The 22,881-nt window shown below is 34.5% G+C and overlaps 1 protein-coding gene across 1 annotated transcript in view; it reads right to left on the bottom strand.

Moving 5' to 3' along the window:
* AGMO (alkylglycerol monooxygenase) overlaps positions 1 to 22,881 on the bottom strand; it is a gene marked incomplete at both ends in the record, with an annotated part of 282,802 nt that overhangs the window by 140,835 nt on the left and 119,086 nt on the right. Inside the window, one exon of the mRNA XM_081101921.1 lies at positions 13,787 to 13,882. Coding sequence (XP_080958047.1) covers positions 13,787 to 13,882 — 96 coding nt within the window. The remainder of the gene's footprint in view (positions 1 to 13,786; positions 13,883 to 22,881) is intronic.

Here is a 22,881-nt window from a genome sequence, read left to right on the forward strand (position 1 = left end):
ATATTGAAAGTTCCTTTTTTTCTTTTTTTAAAGTTAAAAGCCAAGTACAACACAGGCAACCACAGTTAAATTTCCTGGTAGTGCCTATGAGTACCTTGGAGCTGGGAAAGACCACCTCCGTGTGGGAGATGATTCATCATTCAGACAAGCCCAGTCAGAACCTCTCTGGTGGAAAACCCTTCTGATTCAAAGTCAAAGAGAAGTCATTAATAATTAATAAGGGTTGAGCATAACGACTCAATTATCGCCCACTTTTGCAAATTCAGTCATTTAGCAATTCCACCAAAGCTCTCTTTGAATCACTTCAGAAAAATACTGTGGAGATAATTGCAGCTATTCTCATTTTTAGAAGTTAGTTATTTGTCTTGTCTTTTTTTTTTTAATTTAAATGTATTAAATTATGAAATTTTAGAATGTACAGAGGGCTTAAAAATAATATAGTCCAATATTCTATTATTTTAAAAAGCATAAAAATGAAGCTCACAGAAATTAAATTTCTAATGCAAGTTTAAAAGGCTTGGGAGGAAGCCCTAGAGTTGTTTCTGTTTTAGTTCAGAAATTGTTCCAGTTTTCTATCATTTTGCTTTTAAGAGGTTTAGCAATTTTTCTATCAAATAAAAGTAATTTACTCTTTTAGAACTTTAATGGAAAATAATAACTAAATACTTTTTGACTACATTTCCATTAAAAATGAATCCTGGAATTTATAAAAACTGCAGGGATTTCAGCTTCTATACTGCCTCTCATGGATTTTAGGCACTGTTGGTGCTTCTTAGGTCTTTGACGCAATGCATCTGTAGTTTTCCCTTAGGGTTTTATAACCTGAGGGCCAGAATGATTTATTATAAAAGTATTTCATTTTACACATTTCTTAATGTTTCTTATTCTTCTTATTGGGAAGCATTGACTGGTTAGATTTCTGTAGGTCAGTTAAGAATACAGAAACAATTAACCAATGGTCAAGTTGAAGAACAAGCCATTTTTAACAAAAATATTCAGTTAATTCAAAACTAAAAGTATTTTCTTTGTCTGAATTGCTTGGAAAATTGCCTCTTTTCACTTCACTATGGCTACTGAAGTTGGAGAAAAGCAATTTTAAATAACATTTTAAAAAACCCTCTTAATTCTATTGTTTTGTTTAATTTTAGACTAATAGTGGGAATGTTGCCTTATCTGCAAATTGGCACTAAAATTACTGGAACATATTATTGAAAGGCCATAGGAATATTTATAAGTACTTACTTTTCAGAAAGAAGGCAGATGCCTACACTTAATTACAATGTTCTTTCCAAATAAGAGATGCTTACACATATTCATGCTTCCTGTCTGAGAGGGGAAAATCATAATAGGGAAAATATGTCCGTAGAAGCGTGTGCTTTACAGAATCCACATTATAAAGACGAATGTGCTAACAATATGATAAATGCTGAGGAGTGACTGGGTTGGGGGTGAAGTGAAATAAAATCTCCATAGTAGGAAAATGCCTGCATTCAGATGAGCATAGGTTAGAGTGATGACATTGACTCTAACTAGTCAAGACTTTTCTTCACAGCATCATGCATGATTGATGTTCCAGAGGGACCCATACCATTGTGGGCCTCCATGTTTCACTGCAGTAAGTATTTAAGGGAAATACTAAACCAGCTCCTAATACATTTATCATCTTATATAAAAATCATGGTTATGTTTTATTGAACTAAGAAAGATTTGCTTGAAGTGCAGTGTGAAAATGAGAAAAGTTTTCAGGTAAATTAGTGGCAATGTTCAATACAAACCTAAACTAAAATTAAATAGACTAATAGTTATACCATGATTACTGGTTTTTCCTGGTCAAATTTTCTTCTTTTCTTTTTTCTTTCCTTCTTCCCTCTGTCCCTTTTTTCCTTCTCCCCTTTTCTCTCCTCCCTTCCTCTCCCCTCCTCTCCTTCTCCTCTCCTCTCTTTCCTTTTCCCCCCATTCTTTCCTTTTTTTTCCATTTCTTTATCTAAGCATGTGTGCATGTGCATCTGTGTGCAAAATATTAGAGAATATTTTCTTTGGAAAGATCTTTATAATCAAATATAGGCTCATGCATATCTTTTTGTTGGTTATTTAAGTTGGTTAAGTATTTCTATGACCTTTCAATTATATATTCCACTTGTTAATCCCATTTACAGATAGAAAACCTGTATATAAATGTATTATTAATATACATTAAAACATTATGTTAATATACATTATTAATATATATAAATAAAACATGTTAATACATATTAAGATATTAATACATATTAACATATTTATCATATTTTGAATATCTACTCATGTGCCAATCAACAATTATTTTAAGTACCAAACTACCAATAAAGGTTTTCTCTTAGCATTAAAACCTGTATTTATACATTCTTATCAAAGTCTCTTATTAAAAGCTACTTCCATAATAAGCAGAGCAAGAAATCTCTTGTCCGCCAGTCCATTCATTCAGCAAATATTACTGAATTTCTATGGTACTTACTAGGTTTTAGAAATAAAAATAAATATAGCAATAAATATTTAAAAGTAATAAATAATCAGGAAGATTATTTACAGTCCACTGGACTCTTCAGTGGAAAGGTAAAACTATTTCAGAAAAAAAGTTTTTACAAAAAAAGTTATTTTTCTCAATTGTTTTGTTTTTTTAGTGGAAGGATGAGAAAATCATTCAGTTTTTTTTTCTTTTTCAATTACCATATTGTACAGTGCAGATATTTGAATTTCTAATCAATTTGAATTTATAATTGGCACCAGAATTATCTAACAAGAAGCAGAGGTTCTAATATATAGTGATGGAAGGAGATTTGACTTTGGATGGTAAACATACAATGCAATATACTGAAGATGTATTATAGAATTGTACACTTGAAATCTAAATAATTTTATTAACCAATGCCACTCCAACAAATTTAATTTAAATAAAAATGAAAAAAAATTTAGTTTGTTTTCTAGGTCAAAAGCTGAAAATTATCTTTGGAAAAAATATATGTTTTGTATAGCTCCCAATAGTGCAGCTTTGCAAAGAGTCTCATTGATTGTTTCTGGGGAATGCACAAAAATTCTACCTTGTTGATAAACTTCTTCAATTGACTATCTGGAAATCAAAATAACCTATGTGGGTTCAATTTGAATAAATTGGTATTTATTGAGTGCCCGTGTTAAGATTTTTTTTAAAAAAAGATTTTATTTACTTTTTTCTTTTTTATTGTTATTGGTTTGCGAGCACAAGGAAGAGGGAGAGAGAGATAGAAACATCAATGAATAGAGATAGAATCATTGACTGGCTGCCTCCTGCATTCCCCTTACTCGGAACTGAGCCTGCAACCCGGGAATATATCCTGACTGGGAATCGAACTGTAGCCTCCTGATTCATAGGTGGAAGCTCAACCAATTAGCCACATGGGCTGGGCCTGTGTTAAGATCTCTTGAAAGATCACAGTGTGTAACAATGGAAATTACCACTTAATAGCTGATAATTTAATTATTTATTAACTTAAGGGAGAAAGAGTGACAATATCAGCTTTTATTATTTGAATATATATAGCAGCGGTTCTTAACCTGTGGGTCGCCACCCCTTTGGGGGTCGAACAACCCTTTCACAGGGGTCGCCTAAGACCATCAGAAAACACATATATAATTACATATTGTTTTGTGATTAATCACTATGCTTTAATTATGTTCAATTTGTAACAATGAAATTGGGGGTCACCACAACATGAGGAACTGTATTAAAGTGTTGCAGCATTAGAAAGGTTGAGAACCACTGATATATAGGAAAATGTTTTTCACTTTCAAGAAAATCTATGTCAATTCATGTAAAGTTTTAGAAAATTGATAAGACCCATGAACATTATAACTTAACATATTAAAATAATTGTCCCTCTTGTTCTGAATTAGTGGATCTCTAAACATTCATTGTTTTCCTTGTTAAAATCTTAATCAATCTGAACATTTATGGATAATTTATATTGCAGAGCATCTGGTGATAAAGTGTAAAAATAAAATCTTAATTACATCCCCCACTAGTTCTGCTGTGTTAATTCAAGACAACTCAAGTATTTAGACAGATGGCAGGGGCAGCCATATTAGCCTACGATTTCTCTACAGGGAAGCAAGAGAAAGCAAAGCTCATAGGCTGTGTGCTTGCCTGCCTATTTTCACACTTTGAAATCCTCAGCAAATGCTGATTTATTCACAGCCAAATGTTTTCCTATCTGATTAGGCAGTTTTCTACTTCAGTAAGCATGTAACATGGAGGTAGCTAAATTTCCACACTAAAGAGTGAAAAAACAATATTTTTAGTTTGAAAATAAAACAATCTGGAAGAATCAGGGCTGTTGGGATCATAAAGAGCTTCATAGGGAGTAAATTTCTGACGTATCTATACCACAGGGTTAACAAGTTAAAGGCTTGGTTTTAAGAAGAATGAGACTAGACTATGTTTATATAATAAACAATAGTTTTAAATGACTGTATTTATAATAAATGATCTTGAAGGCTGATTCTTGTCACTTAAGATTGACTTATTACTCAAATAAGAGGACAAGAGCTGGACAAGTTAACATTTAAAAAATTGTCTCAGTTTACATCTTGGATAACACTTTTGACTTTTCCTGGAAAAATGAATGCAAGTATCTGCTGAATGTGTTCATTCAAAGGGAGGTTGATTCCAAGTGACTGTTTTTTAAAAACACCTATGAAATTGACAGACGGAAAATGGGGAACATTCATAAGCATAATCATGTAAAACTTCATTCCTGTGACACCATTTTGTATTTACCAGTTTGGACGCTCAGTGAGAAAATGAACCACATTAGTAGTAATAGTAGTAGTAGTAACAGCATTCTGATAAAAGAAAGTAACTGATAAATTGCTAGGTTAAGTAGTTTTTGTTCAATCCCATCCAGGTAGTTATATAATGCATTCTTCAAACATTCAACTCATTCTAAAACTCAGTAGTACATTGTGGCTGCCATTATGGACAAATTTCCAATTTCAGGTGTTGCTTCTAGATTCATTAATCAACAAACGTTAATGGATTACCAGCCATGTACCTGGCACTGTCTAAGCCTTATGATTTAATCATACTTTTATGATTAAACACATAAATCTGCATTTCAAATCTTACAATCTCATAGGTCAGATCTCCTGATTGTCACCTATTATAAAGTTTGATCTGTTAAAAACATTTGTATACTAATTTTTTAAAGTCAAATATAATAGAGTAAATTCTCAATCAGTAGGTTAGAAGTTACAAATATTTGTTTTTCTTAAATTCCGTTACCCTCTGTCCATTTGCATATTTTTCTTCTAAAGACTAGCTAAGGTGTATCATCTGTCCCTCGTCCCCTCAGGATTTTTCTTTAACCAACACATCCTGTCTTAGTCAGTTTGGGATGTGATAACTGAATATAACAGGCTAGGAGGCTTCAACAACAATCATTTCTTTCTCACAGTGATGGAGGCTTGGAAGTTCAAGATCAAGGTGCCAGCAGATTCAGTGTTTGGTGAGAATGGCCTTCCTGCTATATCCTCTCTCTTTTAATGTCTCTTTTTTAAAAGGATACTAATCCCATCATGAGGGCTCCACTCTCATAACCCAATTACCTCCCATCTCCAAATATCATCAATTTTGGAGGACACATAATTTAGTCCTCTCTGATCCAAGACTTTGCTATGAGTATTTTCTTCATGTTCTCTAATAAATGTATATATTATAAAGAATCTAGTTAACATGATCAAATCATTCATTAGTTAAGAATGTATTTGCTGATGGTCATTCAACTTCAAGAAAGTGGGAGAGCAAAAATGAATAAAATATAGTATTCGTCTTCAGTAAGTTGACTGTCACCTCCTGTATTCAAACTTCAACACGTCAATGTTAAGTCTAATCCCTTAGGGGTGTTTGTTCAAATGGAGATTCTTACCCTCACCAGAAATGCAGATTCTGTTAGAAGGGGGCCATCATTCTTTATCTTGAGTAAGCACCCAGATAATTTTGATCCATGTGGTGATCACAAGAGTTATACTTGCTTTTATGCTAGCTCAGACTTTATGTACTAATTCTAATTTGTAGTATTTTGGCTTTTCTATAATGACTACCATTTGTTGAAAGCATATTATTTCCAAGACTATACACTTAATACAAACAGTCTTCAGGTTACGTGGTTACGTCGCCATCTCCCATTTATTTATAAAAAAATAAAAGTTCCATCATTTTGACGTATGTATATATGTGCTTTATGTTTTTTATCATTTATTTACCACAAGTAAAGGTCAGGAACTGTTATCTTTCTTTTAAATGTTTTTTACTGTTTCACTTCATTACTGCTGTGTATGTGCTCCATGGAAGTGATGTAGGTGCTTATGTAGGTGGGTTCTGACTTAGGGCGAAAATCGTGTTATGTCGCCGTAGGAACGGATCTCCCATGTAACCCGAGGACCTACTGTATATACATAATTTCATCAATCCTCATAACACTCCTATGGGGTAGGCATGATTACTTCCGCTTAACAGATTAGGAAGCAAGGTTAAAGAGTTCAATTTAATCTACTAAATATTCATACCTATTCATAAAACAAATATTTCTTAATTTTCCATTTGGAGGTACCCTTTACTTTTGATTACAAAACATGTACTTTAACCATTATGTCTTAGCCATTATGTCTCCCTTGTTCCAAAGAAGTCCTCCTCTCCAATTCTGACAAGCAGATTCCCATAATATACCTTGTGTCTGAAAGCCTCACATTACAGCTCTTTCACAGGAGACAATTTTTTAAAATTATCTCTGAATTTTTAAACAATATATGGATGAGCTTCAGGAAGATTAATAACATATCTTTTGAAGTTTTTTCTTCCCCTTTGGGAAAGTCACTAGAATCCAACAGATTCTTGAAGAAGACTGTAATCCTCAAAATGCTACTAACAAGGGGTGCTGATTCAGGTCAGAGGGCTGATAGCCTCTTTGGCACAGAGTAGGTGCTTATGAAATATTTTTGGAATGTGTGTATTTCAAAGACATTTATGTATCTAATACATTTGAAAACACTAAAATTTTATACATGAACAATCACAGTGGGTAAATTATTTTAAAATGAAGTGTATAATAGAACAAAAGATCATTTATAGAGAGAATATGTATAGAATTTGGATTAAAGACAGTCCACAAAAGAGATAAAACCAACAAAGTGACAATAAGGTTTTATCTTGATGTTGACTTTAAGGAACAATGGAAGTAAAGAAGAGCAGCTGATTTGAGTCATAATGAAGTACATTTTAGACATGTTGACTCAGGGTGGTGCCAAATATTCCTGTGAATGTGTTCAGTGAGACCGTGGAAACACTGATTGCAAATCCTTATGAGCATTTACATTACAGCTATAGACTAAATATGAAATCACACAGAGACAGTATAGAAATGAAGTCAATTAAATTTTAAAGAAGGAAGAATATTGAGAGAAGAGAGGATTGGAACAAGAAATTTAGGGAGGAATAAAGGAAGTAAGGAAATAAGGAGAACAAAAGTAACTAGAAATATCCCAACTTATTTTAAGGAAAAAACAAGGGGGGTGGGAATAGGAGTAGGTACTTTTTGAATAAGAACTTGATAGAGAAAAAGCATAAAATTTGATTTTGTTAAAATAAATATTTTCAAAAAAATATATTTTGAAATATAACTTCTTCCCCCAAACTCCTTATCAATCCAAAAGATGTTGGACACTGGCAACAGGGGGATGAGAGCATGAGTGTGGGGGGGAGGTTGGGGGTTAATAGGGGGATGAGGACACATTTGTAATACCTTAACCAATAAAGAAATTAAAGACAAAAGATGTGTAAACATAACTGTTCGAAATGTACACTCTATAAGGAGATAGGGCATAAGTATACTCCATATATAAATAAAAATATATACATACATAATATATTAATATCTAACACTAATTTTTAGCTATCAAGGAACTCAGAGAATAATGGGAGAGACAGAGTTAAGCAACAAATACAATATAGAATTAAACGTCATCACCATTAGTTGGCTTCTCCCCATATGCAGGAACTAATGTGTTATTACATTTATGTCCCCCCACAAACTCATGTTCTTAATCTGTAACTGCCAATATGGATATAGAAATAAACACAGGAATAGTTTAAGGAAAAGTACACTTAACTCTAGGAGGTGAAAAGACAGTCCAGAAGAAGTAGTCATTGAATTGTTTTATGAAGAATGTTTGGGAAAGGAGCTTCCCAGAGAGAGCATGTGCAAATACTCAGAATGAACAAGTATTTGCTGTACTTCGGAAGTAAAAAACGGTGTAGTTTAACTGGACCAGCTAATGGGATGAGAATGGAGGAGTAAACAGAGCTTATATCCTAAGGGCCCTGAAACCTATTGGTGAATTTTAGGTGTTGGATTGTAGGCAACAGAACCATTTGAAATCTCATGTTGTTGATGTTTGTTCACACCTTAGGAGTGTTTTAATGGATCGTCTTCTAAATGGATCATCCCAGTTCATGTATTGAAATATAAGGGAGAGAAAAGAGTTTGTAGGAATAGAAAATAAATAGAATTCTATTTAACCATCTATGTAATTAATGATAGAAGCATCAATTAAGGTGAGGCAATGAAAACGGAAAGAGAGAGAGAGATTAAAGAGCATTTTAAGAGGAAAACTCAAGTGTATAATGAATAATTTAAGAGAGTATATAGCTGAGCTAGTAACAATCATGCCAGAAAGATAGGCATAAATTGGGGCAGTTCTGGGCAAACTAGGAATTCTCTAAGAAATGTAAAACCAATGATACTATATTTGAGATGAGGAAAGGAGAGATAATTATTTACCAGGTTTTGAATCACGGATCTATTACCATTTAGCTGCAACAACAATAGATAATCTCCTTAATCTCTACATAGTTTCAATTTCCTCACTTTGAATGGAGACCATAGGGTTGTATGATCATCAATTAAGAAGATCTTGTGAAATAGTAGTGTAGTAACTGACACACAATCTAAGCTATATAGGTACTTGCTCTTAAAAGAGAAAACACTTTATGAAGAAGAATTTGAGTTGGGCCTTGAAAAACATAGAATAGCAACGTGTAGAAAATATGAAAATGAGAGAAACTATGATTATACATCAGATATATATGGGAAATGGAAAATGGTCTAGCTTTACTGAATTGCACGGAATGGAAAGTAATGGCATGTGCATCAAGAGAAGGCAGTGCATGAGAAACAGGAAATGCAAAAATAATTTAGACTTTTACTCAGCAAGCAATGGAACATCACCAAACGCTTTATGTGGGACTAACCTCAGAGAATAGATTACATTTGAAGAAGAACAAGTAGATGTGTATAGAGGTCACATGATAATTTGGAACAGGCAAGATTACACCTCATTTCTGTGTTAACTAACCTACAGCCTTGATCTTTTCACTATGCCATATAGGATCTTTATGAACCCTGTTGTCATCTATGGAGATATATTTAATAAACACATTGTTTGAAGAGGAAGTGCAATGGGTGAGTAATGGCCAAAATGCAAGCACTGAAACCAACCATGTTACCTTATATAAACTCAATATTCTTAGTTTTAAAAGGGACAGTGTTTGTCACAGAGTTGGTGAATATAAAAATTCCAGTTTTCTAAAATTGTCTATTAAATTTCTGGAATGGTTTCCTGCTGCATGTACTTCTACATGTACCCTTAAAATAAAACCCCATTAACTGAAGTTACTTGAATTTATATTCATTCTTTACAACCTATAAAAGTTTAATTAGTCTTTAGTGATTCAAATTACTTTATGGGAATTAAATACAACATTTTTTGCTTGGAACATACTTGATGCTTAACACATAGTGGCTATTTTATTATAGCATTAAGATCAGAAATGACCCATCTACAGGGAAGCTTTATAGTATAGTGGGTAAGAGCAAGGAATATGGATCCTGACTACCTGTTACAAAACCCATCTTTGACATTTACTTATCATGAGATCCGGGGCAAGTTACTTGTATATTTAATTTTTTATCCTCACCTGAAGATATTTTTCCATTGATTTTTAGAGAAAGTGGAAGACAGGGGGAAATATCGATGTGAGAGAAACGCATTGATTTGTTGTCTCCTACATGTTCCCCAACCAGGGCCTGGGCTGGGGAGGAGCCTGCAACCAAGGTACATGCCCTTGACCAGAATCAAACCCCAGATCCTTCAGTCCACAGGCCAATGGCTCTATCCACTGAGCAAAACCGGCTAGGGCTAAATTTCCTAAATCTTTGCTCATGCTGCTACTAGTCTATTGTTTTGTTGCCAAAGAGCTACATTTTCCTCTTCCTTTCTATATGTCCTAGCTCAGCAGTTCTCAACCTATGGGTCGCGACCCCTTTGGGGGTCAAACGACCCTTTCACAGGGGTCGCCTAAGACCATCAGAAAACACATATATAATTACATATTGTTTTTGTGATTAATCGCTATGCTTTAATTATGTTCAATTTGTAACAATGAAATTGGGGGTCACCACAACATGAGAAACTGTATTAAAGGGTCTCGGCATTAGGAAGGTTGAGAACCACTGTCCTAGCTTTTGCAAATTTCTGGCTTCTCTTGTCACTTCAGTTATATTGCTTCATTGTTCTACTGCATACTCCATTTGCTTTCTAATTCTGCACACTGCATTTCTGCAATTCTCCTATACTCTAATTTCTATTGACCCTACATATAGGTCTAACATAAATACATCCTCAGTGAAAGATATGATTGGGACAGTTGGTGGAGTATAAAGGTTGCTAAAGAGAAGAATTTGTTTTCTTCAGAGCTTGACCATTTTCAGTGATGTTTGTGTTTGGTGGATATAGTTGGCAAAGTAGTATTCTAATAGAATGGCTGTCCTAAAGAATGTGATACAAGGAAAGGGGGGTAGAGTTCAAAAAGAAAATTCTAGTCTCATTAGTATAGGGGTCAGAGATGGAATTTTGATCTAAGGACTGGAAATTTAAAGTGGGACCCCTTCATGGAACCACAGAAGGAGGAACCACACTATCTGCACATAAATATCTCTCAGTTTAGCACTATACAGATCATTTAATCATATGGTATAAATTATTATTACCAAATAATTATTTCTGTTACATTTCTCTGCCCAAGCATCATCATATATGTACATGAACACATGATAGTAAATTTAAGATAACTGAAAGGTTATAGATAATGATACTATTACTTCTGTATTGTAGAAATCAGTAACACCCAACTGTCATCTAACATCTCTAAAATAGTTATAACATTCCACACTTATTACACTTAAAACATGTAATAAGATTTTCTGATTGCCTTTAGTATACTCACAAGGAAAGACTACAACTATATGCTGCAGACATTTCAAATGAATGAATAAACAAAAATGTAGTCATAAAAATTAAGTAAGTGTATAGTTCCAAGCAGAATTTTTATAACTTTCAAAAGAGAGGAAGGGAAGAGATACTGTTGTTTCTTCATTAAAGTAACTCAAAAGTAAACAAAAATTTGATTATAAACTCTTGTTTTATGACCTATTTTTTTTCATATAGAATATTTCAAAGGTGTTATTTATTTATTTTTGTGAATCTTAGCCTAATTGATTGAAGGGAATGAACTTTTCTTCACTTTTATAAAATCAGTACCTCCTTCAGACCAGATTTCCTTCTGAGTGAGAACTGATTTTATGGAGGTCAGCAGAAGTGAAACAACTGTATGAGTCAAATTTCCATTCAGGAATGTGCAGACTTTGGCCAACACTGTCATGTCTATGGCTCACGTATTGTTTCTGTGAATTAACCATCAAGTAAGATGCCTGAAATGAAGCAGTGCTCAAGTGGCCTAAAGAGGCATAAAGTGGGTATTTTTTTTAGACTGAGGTAATTGTTTTCAGTTTTTATTTTTAAATCTAATGTGTATTAACCTTTAATTAAAAAGTAGAGAAAGCACATGATAAGAATAATTTTTTTAAGTCTGTCTTTTTCCCACTCTATTTTACTTGCCCCTTTCTCTAAAAGCAGCCACTGATACAAATCTCTTGGTTTTATTTCCTACATTATTTTATTATGTGTAAACAAGTGGTAATATGCTGTCCATAGCAATAAATGTAATTAAATACACAGTTGCAAAAAAACCCTTATAAATATATCCACAGCTAGTAATATAATTTAAAATTCCAAGATCCAAACCTTAATTTCAGAAAGTGTGCTCTTGCTTCCTGTGCAACTCAACTGTAGTAACTACACATTGTAAAGTACGTTCAAAAGCATGATGTACAATACAAGTGAGAGTTCTGATGCATTGCTTTTGAGTTAGAAGTGAAGCCACCTGGAAGTTCTGAGCTTGAAAGAAATGCCTCATCAATGGCTTTCCTCCGCTCTCCCTTTCTTCCTGAGATGGTACTCATGCCCTGGCTTGTGATTCTTAGAGGGACACAGGAAAAGGCAGACTTTACTTAGGCACCATTGTTCTGTATCCAAACTAATTCGTGAACCCAACAGATGGCATGACCTGGAGCAGAGCTGTTATAAAAATGTAATTCTCCTTTAACCCCTCCATGTAAATCATCAGAAAGCTTCCCTCAATGATTTAAACAAATTTGGTCTTTGACCTCTAGAGTCAGAATTGACCTCAACAACTCTTTCAGATGGTTGTAATATTGACTGTTTGATGTATGTCAACTACCATAAAATCCAATGCTATTTCATAACAGATCTTCTAATAATGCCACATATGCCCAAAGTCATGGTAACAGTCTCTTTATTCCAAGCAAGTCAGTAGCATGAAATACTGCAGATTAATGAAATAATGCTCTTTGTTGCATCAAGCTTTGGCATCTAATGCAACTGTGATTTGCGGTATTGTTCAACCAGTTGCAACACCTGTCAATGTGCTTCCTATAGAACTTCAAAAGACCTCTAATAAATACCAAATGCTTGAAAGGGTTCTCATGTGTATACGTAAGAATTTTTCTGGGTCTGTGATTTTTGTGGTACTTAACAACCAGTTCAGTACAATAGTTCATAAACCAATCAGTTCCATAATGATCTTTCTGCAAACATTCAAGTCTGACAATTTGAGATATCACAGAAGACTCAAAAAATTATATATATTCATTTTTCTGGTGGGAAAAAACCTACCCTAACAATATATTTAACACCTTTTAAATAAAATTCAAACTCTAAAATTAAAGCAAGATTTCCAAACAAAAATATTTTTATAATTTTTTAGGCATTAAAATTTTGTCAAGGAATTTTAAAGAACTTCCCACTTATATAATATGTAAATATTATACATTTATATATGTAATTAAATACTTACTAATATATAATACTAAATTATATTATAGAATAACTTATAAATAATATTTATATGTAGATATCACATATATTTAGAAACATACGTAAATTTTATATATAAATTTATATCTTTATATTAAAATAAATTTCAACATCTTTTGGCAAATAATGTTTAATAAACTGCAATACAGGAAGATATTGTATTGAATAAAGTATTAAAATGTTTTGGTACTTAATAGTTCAAAAATGGTTTTATTTAATTGAGACCAACTGGCCTCATTGCTTCTTATAAACTTTGCAATATATATTCAGTAAAAAGGAATAAAAATGAACAGATGTTTCTCCTTAAAGAATGCAGACAAAGATTTTCTTACACAATAAATCAGCTGCTAGTGGATTTCCAGGACATTGCTGCAGGCTAGTTAGATATAAAACTTAAAAATATATATAAAATAAAAGGATTTACCTCTGTGTGGATCCAAAACTGGTAGAGGAGATTGAACTGAAGATGAACAGCATATACCGAAGGTGGTACAAAGAGGGCCAGGGGAGAGTAGAATATCTGAAAGATTAAGAATTTTTAAATTTGCACATATGATTTCTCAACATACTGTTACTAATGGTTCAACATAGGAATACACACTTCAGCAAATATATCTTATTCTTTCACAAATTTACCTTATTTCTTATGTTTTATTGTCATGTTTGACTTTGCAACATTAGTTTGCAACATTAATTTTCCAGATGGTGATAAAGTTGGAGACATATTAGAGTTATTTTGCACTTCATGTTGTCTAGTTAAAATACCATACGTGGTGTGTTATATCCTTAATCCTTAAAAGACTGGATGTGCTTCCTGGACTTAAAGAGATTTTCTATACAGACACAAACACTTACTTTAAGTAAAAGAAATGCAGGATCATGTGTCTTCATACCTCGACAGCTCCCAAAGTCTGTATGTATTATACCCTGGCATTTTTAGTAGTAACATGAACTTATAATAAAACAGTGATTTTTTTTTTTTATCAAGAGAGGGTAAAATAAATTTTCCCTTTTAAATTTGTTTTTATGTGGTTGATTGAGGGTACAATACATCCTAATTTTTCCAAAGTTAGCAAGTCAGGGGCTATGATATAGTGCCATAGTGCAAACAAATTTTAAAGTTGAATATTTCCTAATGGATGGAAATGTCTCTGCCTTAAAAAAGCCAAATTATGCTTAAACCGTAGAGCTGGTTAGAATCAACTAATAAGCACAATCTGCTATATTCTCCTAATGACTTTGATCTCCAAGAGTGGTTTCATGTTTTAGGAAAACATCTTAGTAAATAAAAACACTAAATAACCAAATAGGAATAAAAAGAAGCTGACTTCCTCTTTATGGTTTGTATTTTGTAGAGTTAATATTTCCAACATTCTAGATATTTTAAAATATTTCTTCTGAATGTTAAATTTTTATTTCTAAATTATTTTAAAGGTTTTGTTCTCAATTAGGCCAAATATATTTCAACAATGTTTAGTAATGAGTATGCAGTAGAAATTGGTCATTTACATAAACTCTTCTGGCTTCTGTTTCTAAACTTAAGCCATGAAAAATCTCAACTGTCATTTCTCTGATCAAACAAGATCAGTTTTATCTTTTATAAATGCATCAATAGGCAATTAATTAGATTAGTGAGCAACAAAAAAGTATTGGGCTCTTCAAGATGTGCACTTTTAAGCTTTGGTTCTACTACAGAATCTCTCTATGACATTCACAAAGTTCTTAAACTTCTCAAGGCTTCTGTTCCCTCAAATGTATTGTGAAGAGGAAAACCATTTGAAATCTAGCCATCGTTTTGGTTCCAAAAGATCTGTGATACTGTAATATGAATTTTTTGTAATATATAAAAATAGTTCTCTTACAATCGGTTCAAAAAACTAAACACATATATGACATATGATATAAGTACTCTGAGTTAAGGAGTATTTTGCAGTCTTTAAGATGTGAGTAAAAATGTAAGACAACTTGGATGCTTAATAGTCTATTTGGAAAGAGAGTGCATACCAGATGAATATTCATGGTTCATTATAATACCCCAAAGTATGGAGAAATAATCCTTTAGGATAGTAATAGCCATTATGGAAAAGGGGGTTCTATGCTCAAATAAATTGTGAAGTGGTGAGTTAAACAAGTGGAGTTCAGCGCAGAACTTCTCAGAGCCTTTACCACTCTGTCGTCAACCACAAGCCTGTTGCCCTATAGGATACTTTCTTAATAAGTTTTCCGTAGGATTGGATTTCCTAAACACACACTAGAGGAAACAATGTCTCAGTTCTTACAAATCATTAAATATATGAACTGACAATTAGAAAAATGAACTCAGCATGAATGTCAGAAAATCACCTTTCTAATAAGAAATAAAGAAAGGAAGTAAGGTCAGGGAGTGACATGAATCACATGAAATTTAAATTCTTGTGATTAACGTACTGTACAAAGAATCTAATGATATAATCAAAATTCTAATTTCTATAGCTTAGTAAATGCTATCAAGATCTGAGGATTATCACTCATCTTCTCTACCTCCAATCTTTGCATTCCCAAATTATAGTTTTTAAAACCAATTTAAATGCCCCTTCCATCAGAAAGCCTCAAATGGTACTAATTTGACAGAATAAATCTCTCCTTCTTCAAACTTAAACTCTCAGAACCTGCCAGGAGACATTATACTATTTAACAAATATATCAATTTCTGACATGCATCCAAACTCATGTCATTCTCACTCCAAGGTTCTTAAGGTTACACTGGTCTACCATAGGTTATTTTATTATCTTTTGATAAAAGTCATATCTAATAAGTTCTTTTTTATAATTGAATTTTATTTTTATTAATTTTTATTGTTGAAAATATTATATATGTTCCTTATTTTCCCCACTGACCCCCTAGATCCCCCCACAACCAGCCTCAGCCCTTCATCACCCTATCATCTATGTCCCTGGGTTATGCAAACAAATATGCATACAAGTTCTTTGGTTGATCTCACCCACACCACCTTCCCTCTAAGATTCAAAAGTCTGTGCCAAGCCTCTATGTCTCTGGATCTATTTTGTTCATCAGTTTATTTTGTTCATTAGATTCCACATATGAGTGAGATCATGTGATACTTATCTTTCTCTGACTGCCTTATTTTGCTTAAAGGAAAGGAATAACCCAGACCTGTGTGTGTGAGGAGGAATGATAATAAGCCTCAGGGTGACCTCAGGCTAAAGGAGAGAGAAGATGAGTGTTTTAGTCTATTATTCAATTGAAGGAGGCAGGTGGGGTTTTGTGAGGAGTACTCTGAGCAAGGAGCAATATAGGGGGAAATGTAAGTATTTTGGCATTGCTGAAGGTATTGGAGAATGTGGCAAGAGACTGGTTGGGACCATGGCACTCATATATATATAGATCTCAAGGAGTCCGTGACCATCCTTGCTATCACCGAAAGAAAGTGTAAGCTTGTGTTAATGAGGGAATGTGCAATTTTCTGAAGAAACATTCCACATCTTTCATCAGGAAGTCTGTGATAAAGATAATTTAGACATCAGTCAAACCAAAGGAAAAGCCCTTTAATGCCATTCTAAGGATACTGATTTTATCCGAGGCCAGGAAGGTGCAGTTAATGGTGTTTTTTAAAGCTTGTCAGAGATATAAAAACGGGTTTGAAATCTATTTTAATAGCCCCGTGAAAGATCATGCACTGGGGAGGGAGAGGCAGAATACTAAAGGAGATCTAACTATTTAAACATGGAAGATTAGAGGGACAGAAGAATATCAGAAGGCACCCAGATTTCTGGCTTATTTTTTGCACAACGTTCACCAAAACACTGAACAGGAGGAAAAAAGGTTATAAAGTTCAACTTAGGAAATGTTTTGTTGGAGTCCTTGTAGTACTAGTATATCCCACGGAAGCTGCTGAGTAAGCAAATATGTTGTGCAAATATCAATTGAACTAAAAATGACACTGGATTTGCAGATGTAGATCAGTGGAGCAGTAGGTCTAGAATCCAGACCTAAGTAAATTTAAAAATCACTCAGAGAAACTGATGGAATAGAGGTAGATATTACTTATTTCTTTCTTGAACAAGGAAGGAGTGAGCTGGAGGTATTCCCTGGAAAGAACATGTGGATGAGCAAGGAGATTTAATTTTTAAATGTGGAAGATGTTAATATATTTACAGTGTATTCAGAAGGAACCAGCTGGGAAGAAGAGGGACAAATGCCAAAAGTAGCTGGTCAGACAAAGTCCAAGAAAAGAACTAAGATAGAAGCAATGTCACAATCTAAGAACTAGACCGGCGGAAGAGAGGTGAACATTTTCTATAAAAGTAGATAAAAATCACATGATCTCACTCATATGTGAAATATAATGAACAATATAAACTGATGAACAAAAATAGATCCAGAGACAAGGTAACACTGAACAGACCATCCAACCTCAGAGAGAAGGCAGGGGAGAGGGGTTAGAGATCAACCAAAGGACTTGTCAGCATGCATATTAGCATAACCAACAGACACAGACACTGGGGCGGTGGGGGCTTGTCCTGCGGGGTGGGAGTGGCTGGGGGGGGGGGTCAATTGGGGGAAATGGAGATATGTAATACTTTAAACAATAAGAAAAGAATGAGGTACATATGTATGTACTTACATGAGAAAAGCTCCAATAGAAATATAATGTGAGCCACATATGTAATTTTTTAAATTTATAGTGGCCATGTAAAAATCCAGTAAAAAAAAAACCAGTGAAATTAAAAAAAAAAAAAGTGGAGGTAAGAAACCACATGTACTTATAAATTCACAAATCTTAATGAAGATATCTGAACAGTAATCAGAGAGTGGGAAAACCTCACATTTCTCTGTGAAGTTTAAGATACATCCATTGGCTGACAGAAAGGGACAGCAGTGGAGAAGAGACAGCAGTTCCGGCAAGGCTTCTCCCAGGCAGGCAGACGGCTCCTGTGTAGTTTGGTGAGCAGCACTGACAGCTCAGCTGTATCTGGAAGCCGTACACTGAGGAGCACTGCGCTGCCCAGCTGGGGCTAGAGGACAACCATGGCGCTCAACCGTCAGAGTGTGGGAGTGAAGTAGGTGGGTGACCGGATTCAAGCACAGCTTGGGGAGTTCAATGCAGATGTAACCAAGGGCAGGGACTGCTGTCCAAAATCATGGAAATTAGGTTGAGAGAAGTAGGAAATAAAGCCACGAAGCATGACAACTGAGAGAAAAAGCAGAGACTGAGAGAGGAAAGCTGCCCATGAATAAGCTGCTAAGCATAAAGGTTGAAGTTCAGTGAATAATTAATTTTTAAAAAATGAAAAAAGTATCTCTAAGCTCCAGGACTAATGTCTATGTTATTTTAATAAAGTAGTTTAACATTACTAATATCTGCACTTCTATGATTCTCATTTTCAAATAATACTACTGTAGAGACAACAATTTTTCTTCATAACTGAGAAACAAAAGATTGAATCATCAAGCAACTATTCCACATTTCTTATGTCTATGTATAATAGTGACACAGAACCCAATTCTCTGGTTGCACATAGAAAGTAGTGATCTCTATCATTAAAACACATCTTAAATTGTACTTTTGGAATAAGTGCTTTAGGTCCATCGCTCTGTCCCCATGTCTATGGGTGTATCCATTTCCTCTTTTGCTCATTCCACCTTCTTATACATCCTGTTTTCTAGCCATACTCATACTGTTACGTGTTGAATTGTGACCCCCAAGAAGACATAGGACCCCCACTCCCTACGAATGTGACTTATTTGAAAATAGGATCTTTATGGAGGTCAATAGTGTGGTGAAGGCCTGGGGGGGAGGGGGCAGGGTGGAGGAGGTCAATGGGGAGGGAATGAAAGGGGATATCTGTAATACATTCAATAATAAAGATACATTTTTTTAAAATGAGGTAATTAGGGTGGTACTAATGCAACGATGGGTTTCTTTATAAAAAGGGGGATATTTAGACACAGAGACATACATGCACATAAAAAGAAAGCCATGTGAAGATGAAGGCAGAGATCAGGGTGATGAATCTATAAGCCAAGGAACACCTAAAATTGCCAGCAACCCCCCCAAAAGCTAGGAGAGAGGAATGAAACTAATTTTTCCTCACAGCCCCCAGAAGGAACCAACCCTGTTGACACCTTAATCTCAGATTTTCAGTCTCCAGAACTGTGAGACAATAAATTTCTCTGTCACCCAGTTTTTGGAACTTTGTATGGCAGCCCCAGAAAATGAATGCCCCAGAAATCTAATATATCTACCCTACATTTTATTTGTATTCCCTAAATTTATCATATTTTTTCAATATTTTGTGTTTTCACAGATACTCTCTTTCTACAGTATTGTTTCATTTACAACACTATCCGAGGCAAAATACTACACTTCTTACAGATTGGAGTCAAGCATCCTTTCTTTTGTGATGCTTCCCTGGGTAATCAGAGCATACACTTCTCTCTGGAACCTTAATAAACTATAATACAAGGCTGTTGACCTGCGTGAATCCCTCCAAGGACAGCAATCACCTTAAGAACAGAAGCTCATGTCTTCTCATTATATCCCCTACCTCTGCCACCATGACTGGCTCCACCAGTCAAGACTGTATGTGGAGGAAAAAGTGAATGGATGCACTTCTCAAAATAAGAAGAACATGTAAAAGGAGTTAAATATTTCAGCCAGTTATACATTGTTTAAAAGTGATAATAGGCCCTAGCTGGTCTGGCTCAGTGGATAGAGTGTCAGTTCACTGATTGAAGGGTCCTGGGTTCCATTCTAGTTAGGGGTGGGTACAGGCTCAATGGCCAGCTCTGGTCCGGAAACATGCAGTAGGCAACCAATTGATGTGAGACACATCAATGATTCTCTCTGCCTTTCTCCCTCCCTCCCTTCCACTTTCTCTAAAAAAAAAAAAAAAAAAAAAAAAAATCAATGGAAAAATATCCTCAGGTGAGGATTAACAAAAAACAAGTGACAATAGGATAATTCTGTTTTATGTAAAGTTCTTCGCTATTATTCCCCTTATTTAGCCTTCTTTATAAGGACTAAATAACTAGCAGATTTCCATAAAGAAAAACACTGAAACTCAGAATAATTTAATTTTTATCAAATTTCAAATTTTCCTGGTAAACTACAGAGTAATTTTCCTGATTCATGACAAAATAAGGGCTTTGAAAATGGTCAAGACACAAACTGGCAGAGGGCTTCACTTATTTTACTATGTGGACATGAACTTTCTTATTAGCTGGCTTTGAATGGTTGAGTCTCGGAGAAGAAGGCATGCCTTAGAGTTCTGAGACACGGTACAAGGTCTGAGAGATGTTTTGTTTCTTTACTTCATGGGGGGTGGGGGGAGTCAATGCTTTCCTCCTGTGACATAAGAGTTATTAGATTTTATCCCAAGTGCATTTGACTGTATTATGTCAAAGTTGTTATCTTCTTGCATCTTTTATTTGTTCACATTTGTCAATATATAACTCTAACTTCTGCATATTGAAAAAGTCTTTGTTTATGTAGTTTGGCAGGAAGTATGATGTAATAAAGAGATCTTAGATTTCACTAAAGGTTCCTCTATAGCAGTGGTTCTCAACCTTCTGGCCCTTTAAATACAGTTCCTCATGTTGTGACCCAACCATAAAATTATTTTTGTTGCTTCTTCATAACTGTAATGTTGCTACTGTTATGAATCATAATGTAAATATCTGATATGCAGGATGGTCTTAGGCGACCCCCGTGAAAAGGTCGTTCGACCGCCAAAGGGGTCGCAACCCACAAGTTAAGAACCGCTGCTCTATAGTCTTATATGTAATAAAAAACCATATTATACATGTGAATCATACTTGATATAGTTCAAAGAATTTCCACATTCTTTATTGAAGGTGATCTTCAAAATAACAGTATGACAAGGCAGAGCAAATATTAACTGTCCCATTACATGTACAAAATCACTGTGATTGAAACATTGATTGATTGATTCAGAGTGGTAAAGCTAGTTCATCACTAGGCTACAGATGTGATCCAGATTTATTTATTCTTAGTAAATTGCTATCTACTATTTCTAAACTAGAGGCCCGTTGCATGAAGAGATTCGTGCAATAGGCCTTCCCTTCCCCTGGCTGCCGGCACCGGTTTTCCTCCGGCACCAGGGACCCAGGCCTTCGCTCTGGCTGGAGCCTTCCGTTGTTGCTCTGCCGTTTTGGCCTACATATGCAAGTTAACTGCCATCTTTGTTGGGTTAATTTGCATACTCTCCTGATTGGCTGGTGAGCATAGCGGAGGGACAGTCAATTTACTAGTTTGTTTATTATTAGGTAAGATGTAATTATATATTTTTTAAATTATGCTCAAAAATAGTATTATATATTTATATATTCTCTAATTTATAGTAATAAAGGTTTTAATAAAGGTTTACACTAATTGATATTAAAACTATATTTTTTTCCTCTGATGGCGATTAAAATTTACTTCTTGTTACATTGTTAATATAATATAAACATATTTTATAATTCCAACCTAGGAAAAAAACTATTTTAATGATTGAGAGATATTACAGAGCTAAAAAATTACATTTAAAATTTACTTACTTAAAAGTTAGTTATTTAAACTAATGCATTTATCATTAAATTCCTATGCCTTTAAGAGAAACTCAGCTCATTAAATGTAGTTTACTATTTCCTATTCAATAGCTTCATGTATCACAAGTATGTTAAAATATACTAACTTTAATGTAAGTATCTTACCTATGCTCTAAATTTCTATTAAATGAAAAATATTTAAATGAATGACAGCTTTGAATTATTTTATACATTGTGCCATTATCAGTTTCACATTGGTCTTACTTAGCTTAGCAAAATATTTCCTTTGACAAATTGCTTTTGACAACTATACACCTTTTATTTCATGTATTCATGCTATGTACAGTAATTGGTACTATAATTGAGATATGTAAGCGTCTTATGGAATAAACAAATAAAAAGCAACCTGGGCAAAGTTAGAAAGGCATCTGTAAGAGACGAATGGATTGAATATTGAAGGATATAACAGAAATAAAGGGAAAATAATTCTCCATGCAATAATAACAGCAAGTACAATGAAGTATCAAGGTATTGTGATGTACAGACTAAGAGACCAACATTGGTACATTACTCTTAACTAAATGCCACTAAACTCCACATCTTATTTAGATTTCATTAGTTGTTGGTTTGTTTTTCTAATGTTCTTCTGTTTTAGGATTTCTTCCAGGGTGCAATATACATTAAATCTTTATATCTTACTAGAGGCCACGTACATGAAAATTCATACACTGGAGGGGGGTCCCTCAGCCTGGCCTGCCCCCTCTCACAGTCCAGGAGCCCTCAGGGACGAAGGTGACCCATCGATCAGGGGAAGGTGATGCCCCAATCACGCCTCTGCTGCTGCCACTGCCGGCAGTGCAAGCCTCGGCTGGTCCTGGTTATCTAAGCCTTGGGCGGTCATCGGCGGCTGGGCAGCTGCCATCCAAGGCTTGCCTGCACCTCGCTGGGACTGGGCAGCTGGGCAG

This window comes from Myotis nattereri, assembly GCF_964212035.1.
Source record: "Myotis nattereri genome assembly, chromosome: 11".
NCBI lineage: Eukaryota > Metazoa > Chordata > Mammalia > Chiroptera > Vespertilionidae > Myotis > Myotis nattereri.